This window comes from Salvelinus namaycush, chromosome 17 (genome assembly GCF_016432855.1).
Source record: "Salvelinus namaycush isolate Seneca chromosome 17, SaNama_1.0, whole genome shotgun sequence".
NCBI lineage: Eukaryota > Metazoa > Chordata > Actinopteri > Salmoniformes > Salmonidae > Salvelinus > Salvelinus namaycush.
In genome coordinates, this window is record NC_052323.1 from 390,283 (window position 1) to 403,211 (window position 12,929).

Genomic DNA, 12,929 nt, shown 5'->3' on the forward strand with positions numbered 1-12,929 from the left:
TATATGGTATTGTGTGTAGATTGATTAGGGAAAAAACAATTTGATACATTTTAGAATAAGGCTGTAACGTAACAAAATGTGGAAAAAGTCAAGGGGTCTGAATGCTTTCCGAATGCACTGTATATAATCTATTGTCATATGTAGTTTAAACAACATATCATCATCACCTCATTTAAATCCAGAAATATCAAATACCCCAATCCCTCCCTCACACCCCATTTGTTTGGCATTGTAAAGTTGTAAAAAAGCCTTTTAATATTTTTTTTACATTCATTCAAAGATGCGTTGATTGGTAAAATTCAAGTCAGAAGTATCCATCCAGCCATGACTAATATTCCCTTGTGGTATCTGCCTTTAGCCATAGTTCATAGTTCAGGCAGAAGTTAAAAGACTAGCATTATTATGTTTCTGCTGTAATCCAGTCAAAACAAGATGACTAAAATAAAAGAATGCAATAACAAACAGCACTCGAACACCAGTTTAAATTCACAGCTTCACTTTCTTTTCATACACACTTTCTCTGAAATCCTGAAGACGCACCTGAGCACAGAGTTTTTAGCATCAATGGCAACTGTTGCGAAGCGTATGCCTCTGAAACACTTTTAATGTAGATCTGATAGGCAGTTTTGGTTGAAAGAAGAAGAAAAAAAAAGAAAAGTAGCATGTAACAATTAGAAGTCGTGGGGAGTAGAGCAGAAAGTCTAAAGTCTAACCAATTTTACAAATTTGCGTGGATGTCCTCGTGTCGCAGCACTTTGTAGGTAATCCAGTAGAAAATGTTGAAGAAGAGGAAGCTCAGAGGGAAGACTGCGCGGGATATCGTGTCGATGCGCTTGGCCCGGTCCACAAAGCGCTTGCGGACCGCCTCGCCATCGTACACGGTGGACACCGGCGGGGCGAAGATTGTGGCCCCTTCCACCGCCGTTCCGTCCTTGGTCTGCAGGTAGTGACCCAGTCCGTAGCCGCGGAAGTAAAACCCACGGCTGTCTCTCACCAGTTCCTCTTCCTGGGGAATGAAGCAAAAAGAAAGCACAAATTGGCTTCTAACGGGCAACTGGCATTAACTCATATTTCTTCCCAGTGGGTAATTTTCAGATGCAGGCATTTGGGGTGTAACGTAGCAAAAGGGCAACAGGGTGAGGGCATTACTTACTCAACTTAAAATGAAAACACCAAGCATGTCTGGACTTAAAGTGCAACTGCCCCTAAAACAACTTCTCATTTAGAAAACAGCCTATGTGGCATCAATATGAGTCATAACCATGTATTCTACTGTCAAAGTTTACTATAAAGTGTAATTTTGGTCATAAAGTCAGTCTCGTCCAAAACTGAGTTTTAAGTGAAGGTTGTTTTTTTTCCAATCCTGCCAACAGCTTGGCAGCTGCATGCGACCCAATCGTAATTCCGTGGTCAATTTGCATTGACTTTGGATATCCCCGTGGGGCTTGTTAGGGACCGTTGTTAAATTACACAATGTAATTTGTAAAAAAAATATATATATATTTTAGCAGATGCTCTTATCCAGAGCGACTTACAGTTAGTGCATTTATCTTAAGATAGCTATGTGAGTCAACCACATATTACAGTCGTAGTAAGAACAGTTTTGACTGGGCTGAGCGGGAGCTGACCTCCCCTAGGGGTAGGATGGTCAACAGACAAGAGGTGGCAGACGCAAGCACCTGGGCAAGCATCATGGTCTTGTAGTGGATGCGAGCTTCGACTGGAAGTGAGTGGAGTGTGCGGAGGAGCGGGGTGGCATGAGAGAACTTGGGAAGGTTGAACACCAGGTTGGCTGCTGCGTTCTGGATAAATTCCAGGGTTTGATGGCACAAGCAGGGAGCCCAGCCAACAGAGAGCTGCAGTAGTCCAGAACGGGAGATGACAAGTGCCTGAATTAGGAGGTGTGCCGCTTCTTGTGTGAGGAAACGTTGTACTCCAGGGATATTGTAGATCATGAACCTGAGTTGTCCACCGTGATGGAGAGGTCTTGGAGTGGGCAGGCCTTACCCGGAAGGAAGTGCAGCTTTGTCTTGTTGAGGGTTAAGCTACTTGGGACAATATGTTAAAATTGGCTCCACATTTCAATGACTTAAAAACCTCAAACCAACTATAAATAGTAGAAATTAATATACAAATATTGAAAGCGTTTAATGAGAAAACTAAAAGGTGTACAACATGAAAATATTGTCTAATTTACATTGTGTAATTTATTGACGGTTCCTAACTAGCCCCGGAGATAGGCTATCCAAAGTCTAACCAATTTTGCCAGCCGGCTGAAGCAAATTGGCAAAATAATTTGTCTAACTCTTCCCACCTGCGAACACACAAAAGAGACATCCGCATCAAACCACACCCTGAAACCAACACCTGTTTCAATTCAATCATGGCCACTAGCGTTTCTTAATGAACCAAATCTAAAACGAAGCCAAATCCCGAAGTGCAGTCAGGCTTTAAGGGGAGAGTTATTTCCAGTATACTATGTTGTAATTTGCCTCGTGGCATGGATGATTTGTGAGAGATGGTGTTTATTCAATCCAGCGGTCTAAGTTCAAGTTTGTTCAGTCATCTGCCTTTCCGGAGTCTCTACACAGAGGGAGGGCAGCTGGAGAGGAACAGTACCATTAACGTGAAAAAAAAATGTACCTCCATTTTGTCTTTGTAGGCTAAGGACACAGACTTTTTTTTATCTAAACTTCTGAAATAATAGACTTATCAAGGTGCCGGATTGAAAAGTCAGGGTCCCGATAAAAACTCACAATGGGCATTATCAATGATGGATGGCGGGGCACTCTTTCCATGCAGAGTGAGATGCCATATTCCCCATCTTTGTGGAGAATATCAACGGACATGTAGCTTAATGTTGACAGTCCTCTCACACCTTTAGAGATGCGCTTTGGCAGGGGAAGGTGGGATGTGGGATCTAAATTTTGTTATTAGTAGTCAGTGTTAAAGCAGTGAGTGAATTGACCCTCCCGGGTGTCTCTCTCCCTGACCCTTGGCAGGTCTTTTTGTAGTGATACAGCCTGAATTGAAAATGGATTAAATATGGCTTTTTTTTTGTCACTGGCCTATACACAATACCCCATAATATCAAAATGGAATGATGTTTTTCGAAATGTTTGCAAATGAATTCCCAATTAAGAGCTGAAGAGTCTTTAGTCAAAAAGTATTCAACTGACTTGTTATGGCACGCCTACATGAGTAAACATTTGCTTAACAAGTCACATAATAAGTTGCATGGACTCACTATATGTGAAATAATAGTATTTAACATTATTTTTAATGACTACCTCACAAACAATTGTCTATAAGGTCCCTCAGGCGAGCAGTGTATTTCAAACAGAGATTCAACCACAAAGACCAGGGAGGTTTTCCAATGCATCACAAAGAAGGGCACCTATTAGTAGATGGATTAAAAAATAAAATAAACAGACATTGAATATCCCTTTTGATCATGGTGAAGTTATTAATTACACTTTTGATGGTTTATCAATAAACCCAGTAAAATTCAGTACAACACATTACTGAATAAAACTCTCCATATTTTCATGCACAGTGGTGGCTGCATCATTTCATGGGTATGCTTGTAATCGTTAAGGACTGGGTAGTTTTTCAGGGTAAAAAAGAAATGGAGTGGAGCGAAGGACAGGGAAAATCCTAGAGGAAAACCTGGTTCAGTCTGCTTTCCACCAGACACTGGGAGATTAATTCACCTATCAGCAGGACAAGAACATAAAACACAAGGCCAAATCTACACTGGAGTTGCTTACCAAGAAGAAAGTGAATGTTCCTGACTGTCCGAGTTACAGTTTTGACTTAAATCTACTTGGAAATCAATGGCAAGACCTGAAAATGGTTGTCTAGCAATGATCAACAACCATTTTTTCAGAGCTTGAATAATTTTGAAAAGAGTAATGGGCAAATGAAAGCTCCTAGAGACTTACCCAGAAAGACTCACAGCTGTAATCGCTGCCAAAGGTGCTTCTACAAAGTATTGACTCAGGGGTATGAATACTTATGGAAATGAGCTATTTCAGTATTTTATTTTCAAATTCAAATTTTCAATTTGCTAAAATTAGTTTTCACTATGTCATTGGGTGAGAAAAAATACCTATTTAATCAATTTTGAATTCAGGCTGTAACACGACAATATGTGGAATATGTCAAGTGGTATGGATACTTTCTGAAGGAGGTATATTTTTAACTCAACAAAAAATACCTCCAAGTACTAAGCGATCAGTACATGCCAACACCCTCAGAGCAGAGGATGTCCTGAAAAAGAGGAGTCTGTGCTTTCTTGAGAAGACAGGGAAGGTGACCCCCCCCCCCCCCCCCCCCCCCCCCGCCCGACGAGTACACACCTGGAGCCGATGACACAGAATTACATCAGACTTTAATTTAACGTTTAAAATTAGGATGGCGTGAAGGGCAGGAGCAGACCAGGGGGGAGGAGAGTGAGAAAGGTCAAAAGGGGCTTGTTTCAGTGCAAGACTTGCACTTGGTGGGGCAAGGGCAGAACATATTCGCTTTGGGGATCAGATGTGGTGGAGGACATTCGGTTTTGGGGGTCAACAGATTCAGTTTGAGTGGACAGAGGTGATGGAACATTCACTTTGGTGTCAGAGGTGATACAGTGGGTCAGTTTACCCTGGCACAGGCCCTGCAGTGCTGATTCAGGTTTCCGTGGTAGCTGGTGCTGATAGTGTTGTTGCCAGGCAGGTCGTTCACTTTCCTCTCTGACTCTACACTCGGCGGTTGATTGGCCAAGGCCATGGCCTCCGCAGGGAAAGGAGCAATACATAGATTGGAAAAATGTCATTTGATACCATGCTATTCTCTCTTTTAATACCAATCAGAAATTAGCTGCACATTGGATTGTGTACCTTTTTTCTCAGCGTTTGTCTATAATACAAGGGTCCTGAAAGAATGATGTGCTCAGGTGCTGCAAAACTTAATTCCTAAGAAATGCTAATCTGCTTGTTGCTGAGTGCAGGAAATGCTATCTGCTTCATTCCAAATTCAGCAAAAGTACAGTACTTTCTTTGAGCCAAAAATAGACAAAAGATGTGGACATACAGTAGAAGTCAAATGTTTGGACACACCTACTCATTCAAGGTTTTGTCTTTATTTTTACTATTTTCTACATTGCAGAATAATAGTGAAGACATCAAAACGATGAAATAACACACATGGAATCATGTAGTAACCCAAAAAGTGTTAAACAAATCAAAATATATTTTATATTCGAGATTCTTCAAAGTAGCCATCCTTTGCCTTGATAACAGCTTTGCACACTCTTGGCATTCTCTCAACCAGCCTCACGAGGAATGCTTTTCCAACAGTCTTGAAGGAGTTCCCACATATGCTGAGCACTTGTTAGCTGCTTTTTCTTCACTCTGCGGTCCAACTCATCCCATGCCATCTCAATTGAGTTGAGGTCGGGTGATTGTGGAGGCCAGGTCATCTGATGCAGCATTCCATAACTATCCTTGGTGAAATAGCCCTTACACAGCCTGGAGGTGTGTTTTGGGTCACTGTCCTGTTGAAAATTAAATGATAGTCCCACTAAGCGCAAACCAGATGTGATGGCGTATCACTGCAGAATGCTGTGGTAGGCATGCTGGTTAAGTGTGTCTTGAATTGTAAATAAATCACTGACAGTGTCACCAGCAAAGCACACCCACACCATCACACCTCCTCCTCCGTGATTCACGGTGGGAACCACACATGCGGAGATCATTTGTTGACCTACTCTGCGTCTCACAAAGACACAGAGGTTGGAACCAAAAATCTCAAATTTGGACTCATCAAACCAAAGGACAAATTTCACCCAGTCTAATGTCCATTGCTTGTGTTTCTTGGCCCAAGCAAGTCTCTTCTTATTATTGGTGTCCTTTAGTAGTGGTGTCTTTGCAGCAATTCAACTATGAAGGCCTGATTCACCCAGTCTCCTCTGAACAGTTGATGTTGAGATGTGTCTGTTACTTGAACTCTGTGAAGCATTTATTTTGGCTGCACTCTTCGGTGCAGTTAAATCTAATGAACTTATCCTCTGCAGCAGACGTAACTCTGGGTCTTCCTATCCTGTGGCGGTCCTCATGAGAACCAGTTTCATCATAGCGCTTGATGGTTTTTGCGACCGCACTTGAAGAAACTTCCAAAGTTCTTGAAATGTTCCGCATTGACTGACCTTCTGTCTTAAAGTAACGATGGACTGTGTTTCTCTTTGCTTATTTGAGCTGTTCTTGCCATAATAGGGATTTGGTCTTTTACCAAATAGAGCTATCTTCTGTATACCACCCCTACCCTGTCACAACACAATTGACTGGCTCAAACGCATTAAGACGGAAAGAAATTCCACAAATTAACTTTTAACAAGGCACAACTGTTAATGTGAAATGCATTCTAGCTGACTACCTCATGAAGCTGGTTGAGAGAATGCCAATAATGTGCAAAGCTGTCATCAAGGCAAAGGGTGTCAACTTTGAAGAATCTCAAATATAAAACATACAACACGTTTTTGGATATACATGATTCCATATGTGTTATTTCATAGTTTTGATGTCTTCACTATTATTCTACAATGTAGAAAATAGTCAAAATAAAGAAAAACCCTTGAATGAGTAGGTGTGTCCAAACGTTTGACTGCTACTGTATAATATATCAAACATGGTGGTGCGGAACTAAATGTAAAACAAGCTATGCAGTTTAACCTTTAAATCAGAGAAGCACGCAAGGAAAACGTTAAAAGTACGATTCATCATCCACGGCTTTAACCAAGGGAATTACTGTAGCTCAGGAGGCTGAGGAAAATATCCTCGGGGAACTAAAGTAAGTTGGCTTTGCAAACACCGCAACTCATTTTCTTATACAGTAGATATAAAGTAGTTTTATTTCCATCATGACGTAAGCTGTAGTGTATACAGTACACGTACATGGGAGTTTGGGTGTCAGGGTCTGACTGCCCTCTGTTGTTTTTCAACGCCAAGCTGAAGACCATGGAGGTACACTAGGTACTGATTAACCCTGGTCAGTCAGTGATGGTAGCTAGGTGTGCTCCATCAGCCCAAGGCCACGCTTCAATACCACCCTAGATGGATAATTCAGAAGCCAAATATCTTGACGGGAGTAATTGCCCTACTGATGTGGAGTTACTTCTTGCTCTCATGGAAAATCATTTCCACTCCTTTTATTGTATTCGAGTCCAGTAGACAGTCCACTAAATCTGTGAGATTTGTCTGCCCTTAGACAGTGGGAGCTTTAATAGTCTAGGAAAACAGCCCACCTATTTTGGACCACCGTTTAATGCGTTTTTTCAGACTCTGTTGTCTCTGCCCTTGAGAGTCAATTTTCTGTTTCGCTAAAGGGTCTCCCATCTGGTAATTTGTGCTCAGTAGCATTACCGCTCTCCATTCTCTACAAGTGGCTACATGGTGGATTGGTTAGTTTGGCTGGATAGTAGTACTTCAGATCAGCAATATTTTACTCCTCCTAAGCTCTTGTTCAGCCATAAAACCCCCTATTTTACTCTCCCAGAGTTCCAGTGATGCGAGGCTGGAGGACAGGTTTAGCCTGTGTTACAGACCAGGTTAATGGTGTGACGAGGGGAGCAGGGAGCACATGGACATCTGTGCAGGTCAGTCCTCACCGTGGAAATGAGCTGAGCCTGAAACGAGCTGCATCTTCCTCATGTAAAGTGACGGCCAGCTGTAGTGTGCTGCTGTTGTCAGTCTCTGAATATACAGCGGCGCACAATAACAAGGTCTGTAAGTCAGTGTGGTAGAAAGTGACAGGTGTGTTTGTCCAGTGTGTGTCGGGCGATTTACACTCACTATTCTTTGCCGCCGCCGCTTCTTCCTCAGCCTGATAAACTCCTTGTGTTGCCGCGAGACAAAGTTGACTGCCGCATACTCGAGCAGCGCAGCGAACACAAACAGCAGGCACACGGCCATCCAGATGTCAATGGCCTTCACGTAGGACACCTGGCGGGGAGGGGCACACAAGGTCACCGGGTCATCAATAGCGAATCAATGGAGGCGTTGGTGGGCATAATTAGGGGGAAATGGCATACTGACACTGCCCTAAACATGCAGACTACATTTTAGTCATTTAGCAGACGCTCTCATCCAGAGAGACTTATAATAGTGAGTGCATACATTTTTTAAATAGTTTTTTCATACTGGTCCCCTGTGGGAATCGATCTCACAACCCTGGAGCTGCTCTACCAACTGAGCAACACAGGACTAGTGAGACTAATGAGCCTTGTCTTCAGAATGGCCCAAAATGTAAACGGGAGTCAATAAGATGCAGGCAGATGCATCAGATTCACATAGACTCATACATCAGCCAGGGAATGTCAACTCTGCTCTGTTCGTGAACACGTCAAGGTCAAAACATGTCAAACTCAAGTTTGAAATTCCAGTTAAGTTCACTCCATAGTAATATTTTGCCAGCTACCTGTCTAGACATGGCCTAACTACTGTATCTATATTGGCTATTCCAGTCTAACAAACCTAGAGGCCTAGCATGTGAGGCAGCAGCTACTTATCCAGTTAAGGTACATGCACATGTGCGTCATGCCAAGCATTGCAGATGCTAGAAGTAATTGGTTATGAACTGGACCATTACATTGCATTCCGTTGATCTGGCAGGTGACAATAACCAGGTGCCAGCCCATTAAAGTGACATCTGAAATAGCCAATCAGCATTGGGAGAGGAGTCATATGATTAAATTGAAACAATTTGAAACATTCTGATACATATCCACCAATGCTAACAGTTCCTACAAGCTTTGCGTTGACAGTCACGCTTCATGTGAATAGTGTTTCCACGCCTTGCAAAATTAGCACTTACTAGACTCGCTATCCATCATCCTGCTTACTTGCCTTACTTTTTAACACTACATACCTGGTGTTGGTAGAGCGTTATCTATGCTCACCTTGGGTAGAGAGGCCCGAGACCCAGAGCTCTGGGTGGTCATGGTGAGCACGGTGGTGATGCCCAGGCCCACTCTAGCCGGGGCAGCATCCATGTTGATCCAGAAGGAGACCCAGGACAGGATGACGATGAGCAGGCTAGGGATGTACATCTGGATCAGGTAGTAGCCCATCTGTCTCTCCAGGTGGAACTTAACCTCGATGCAGGTGAATTTACCTGCCACCATAACCGATAGAATTGGCAAATACTTATGTCAGTCTTTTGGCAACTTCTGTAGAATTTACGTGTTTTTTGTGTGTAGGTTGGAAAAGTTGCCACTGGTCCATGGAGTTCAGATCATATGTTGAGAAGGAGTTGCTGCTACTCCATTGAGCACTTAATTTGCTTTTTCTCATGTACATTTATCAATGATTCTGCAGCATCTAGCACTTTTAATCATTCTGCAGAAAGCACCAGCTTTCTCATCAAGTTATGCTCTGAACTCTTTTCTTAAACATGGATTCAATCCCCAAACCCCAAAGCTCCATACTGTCATTTATGTTCCATTCAGAAAAACAATGTGCTCTTCCACTGAAGTTCCACCAAGGTCCCACCTGTGTTGTAGTGCTTGGTACAGTAGCCCAGATCCTGCTCATCTTTCAGCACGAACTGAGGGAGTGTCAGATCATCAGCCACCTGCACCGGGTTCTCTGCCAACCACTCGAAGATCAGATCATTCATGGTATACCCAACTACAGAGAGAGAAAGAGATAAGATTAGGGTGGGAGAGACACAGGAGGGAGGGTGAAAGAGAAAGAGAGAGCGAGAGAGTGGGGGAGAGAAGATGAGAAACTGAGAGAGAGGTCCAAAGGGAAAGATATGGAGAGAGGGATAGAGTTGAGAAAGGGAGAGACGGGGAGTGCTGGAGAGAGAAAGACAGGTGTAAAGGAAGAGAGGGTGAGAGATGGCGAGGGAGAGAGTGAGTGATGGGGAGTAAACAGGGTGACTTCCCTCAGTCCAGCTGCCATTCCCATCTCCCTCCCCGCCTGTTTGTCATGATAAAGGTCATAAGCCAAAGTGGCAGACCAGTGGCTTGAAGATCAAACATGAAGGGTGAATGTGAGGTGCATGCCTCAACAACAGCGGGAGCTGATGGCTTAATTAATGGATGCAGGGTTGCCCTTGCATTCACTTACACGTGTTTGCGCCACCAAAGACCCGCAAAGCCTGTCAGCTGTGTAAGGACACATACATCACAGTAGACCAAGCAGCCATACGTGACTACTGAAGACTAGACTGTAATTGCTTTGAGTACCAGTCAAAAAGTTTTAACACACCTCATTCCGTTTTTCTTGAGTTTTCTATTTTCTACATAGTAGAATAATAGTGAAGACATCAAAACTATAAAACAATGCATATGGAATCATGTAGAAACCAAAAAAGTGTTAAACAAATCATAATATATTTTATTTTTGAGAGTCTTCTGGAATGGATTTCAATGAACAGGTGTGCCTTGTTAAAAGTTAATTTTAATGTGTTTGAACCAATCAGTTGTGTCGTGACAAGGTAGGGGTGGTATACAGAACATAGCCCTATTTGGTAAAAGACCAAGTCCATATTATGGCAAGAACAGCTCAAATAAGTAAAGAGAAACGACAGTCCATCATTACTTTAAGACATGAAGGTCAGTCAAGTTTCTTCAAGTGCAGTCGCAAAAACCATCAAACACTATGATGAAACGGAATGTCATGAGGACCGCCACAGGAAAGGTTGACCCAGATTTACCTCTGCTGCAGAAAATAAGTTCATTAGAGTTACCAACCTCAGAAATTGCAGCCCACATAAATGTTTCACAGAGTTCAAGTGACTGACACATCTCAACATCAACTGTTCAGAGGAGAAAAAAAAGGGGGAGAAAAAAACCCACTACTAAATGAAACCAATAAGAACAATAGCCTTTTTAAAAATATTTTATTTTGTATTATTTTTTAATTTTTTGAACCCTAAAGGTGACTACTTTGAAGAATCTAAAATGTAAAATATACACTTTTTTGGTTACTACATGATTCCAAATGTGTTATTTCATAGTTTTGATGTCTTCGGAGGACAAATATATTTAGTTTTTTTTACAGCTTTTGTGCTACATATGCATACATTTTACATACACATTTTACACCAACATTTAAGTCTGATGAGTGCAAATTTGAGATTTTTGGTTCCAACCGCCGTGTCTTTGTGAGATGCAGAGTAGATGAACGGATGATCTCTGCATGTCTGCAGGAGGTGTGATGGTGTGGTTGTGCTTTGCTGGTGACACTGTCTGTGATTTATTTAGAATTCAAGGCACCCTTAACCAGCATGGCTACCACAGCATTCTGCAGTGATACGCCATCACATCTGGTTTGCGCTTAGTGGGACTATCATTTAATTTTCAACAGGACAGTGACCTAACGCACCTCCAGGCTGTGTAAGGGCTATTTGACCAAGACGGAGAGTGATGGAGTGCTGCATCAGATGACCTGGCCTCCATAATCACCTGACCTCAACCCAATTGAGATGGTTTGGGATGAGTTGGACCACAGAGGGAAGGAAAGCAGCCAAGCAGTGCTCAGCATATGTGGGAACTCCTTCAAAACAGTTGGAAAAACATTCCAGGTGAAGCTGATTGAGAGTATGCTAAGAGTGTGCAAAGCTGTCATCAAGGCAAAAGGTGACTACTTTGAAGAATCTAAAATGTAAAATATACACTTTTTGGTTACTACATGATTCCAAATGTGTTATTTCATAGTTTTGATGTCTTCACTATTATTCTACAATGTAGAAAATAGTAAAAATAAAGAAAAACCCTTGAATGAGTAGGTGTGTCTAAACTTTTGACTGGTACTGTATGTAAGGCCTGTCATGCCAAATAGTGTCCCCCTGTGTCACGCCCTGACCATAGAGAGCCTTTTTATTCTCTATTTTGGTTAGGTCGGAGTGTGACTAGGGTGAGTAATCTAGGTTGTTTTATTTCTATGTTGGCCTGGTACTGTTTAGCGTTGTCTCTGATTGGGAATCATATTTAGGCAGCCATTTCCCCACTGGTTTTTGTGGGATCTTGTTTATGTGTAGTTGCCTGTGAGCACTCCATAGCTTAACGTATTGTTTTTGCTTTTTTAAATATTTTGTTTTTGTTTTGTGCGTTTCACGTCAATAAATATGTGGAACCCATATCACGCTGCGCCTGGGTCCGAATGTTATTTTGACGATCGTGACACCCTGCCAAAAAGTGTCCCCCCCTCTGCGTCACAATGGGATTCGATGAGTTCTAGCTTCTGTTGCTAGGGCTATTCCTAGAATTCGCAAAATTCTGACCGGATTAAATAATGAACCAAAGCGTCCCTTGCTATGCTGGTTGCTTGGCTCTATTTTACCTCGTAGCGGTCACTAAGGACTAGAGGTTGACCGATTTAATCGGAATGGCCGATTAATTAGGGCCGATTTCAAGTTTTCATAACAATCGGAAATCGGTAATTTTGGATGCCGATTTGGCCGTTTTTTTTTTTACACCTTTATTTAACTAGGCAAGTCAGTTAAGAACACATTCTGATTTTCAATGACGGCCTAGGAACGGTGGGTTAACTGCCTTGTTCAGGGGCAGAACGACAGATTTTTACCTTGTCAGCTCAGGGATTCAATCTTGCAACCTTACGGTTAACTAGTCCAACGCTCTAACCACCTGCCTCACGAGGAGCCCGCCTGTTTCGCAAATGCAGTAAGAAGCCAAGGTACGTTGCTAGCTAGCATTAAACTTATCTTATAAAAATCAATCAATCATAATCACTAGTTATAACTACACATGGTTGATGATATTACTAGTTTATCTAGCGTGTCCTGCGTTGCATATAATCAATGCAGTGCTCATTCGCGAAAAAGGACTGTCGTTGATCCAACGTGTACCTAACCATAAACATCAATGCCTTTCTTAAAATCAATACACAGAAGTATATATTTTTAAACCTGCATATTTAGCT

General features: G+C 42.2%; 1 protein-coding gene across 1 annotated transcript in view; it reads right to left on the bottom strand.

Annotated features, from left to right (window-relative positions):
* Nucleotides 1-718: 718 nt before the first annotated feature.
* The window catches only part of LOC120061858 (glycine receptor subunit alpha-4-like), a 94,344-nt gene continuing 82,133 nt past the window's right edge, over nucleotides 719-12,929 (bottom strand). The window contains exons 6-9 of the mRNA XM_039011640.1: nucleotides 9,531-9,668; nucleotides 8,939-9,153; nucleotides 7,833-7,982; nucleotides 719-1,006 (exon numbers count right to left, since the gene is read on the bottom strand). Of these exons, the coding sequence (XP_038867568.1) occupies nucleotides 719-1,006; nucleotides 7,833-7,982; nucleotides 8,939-9,153; nucleotides 9,531-9,668 (791 nt within the window). The remainder of the gene's footprint in view (nucleotides 1,007-7,832; nucleotides 7,983-8,938; nucleotides 9,154-9,530; nucleotides 9,669-12,929) is intronic.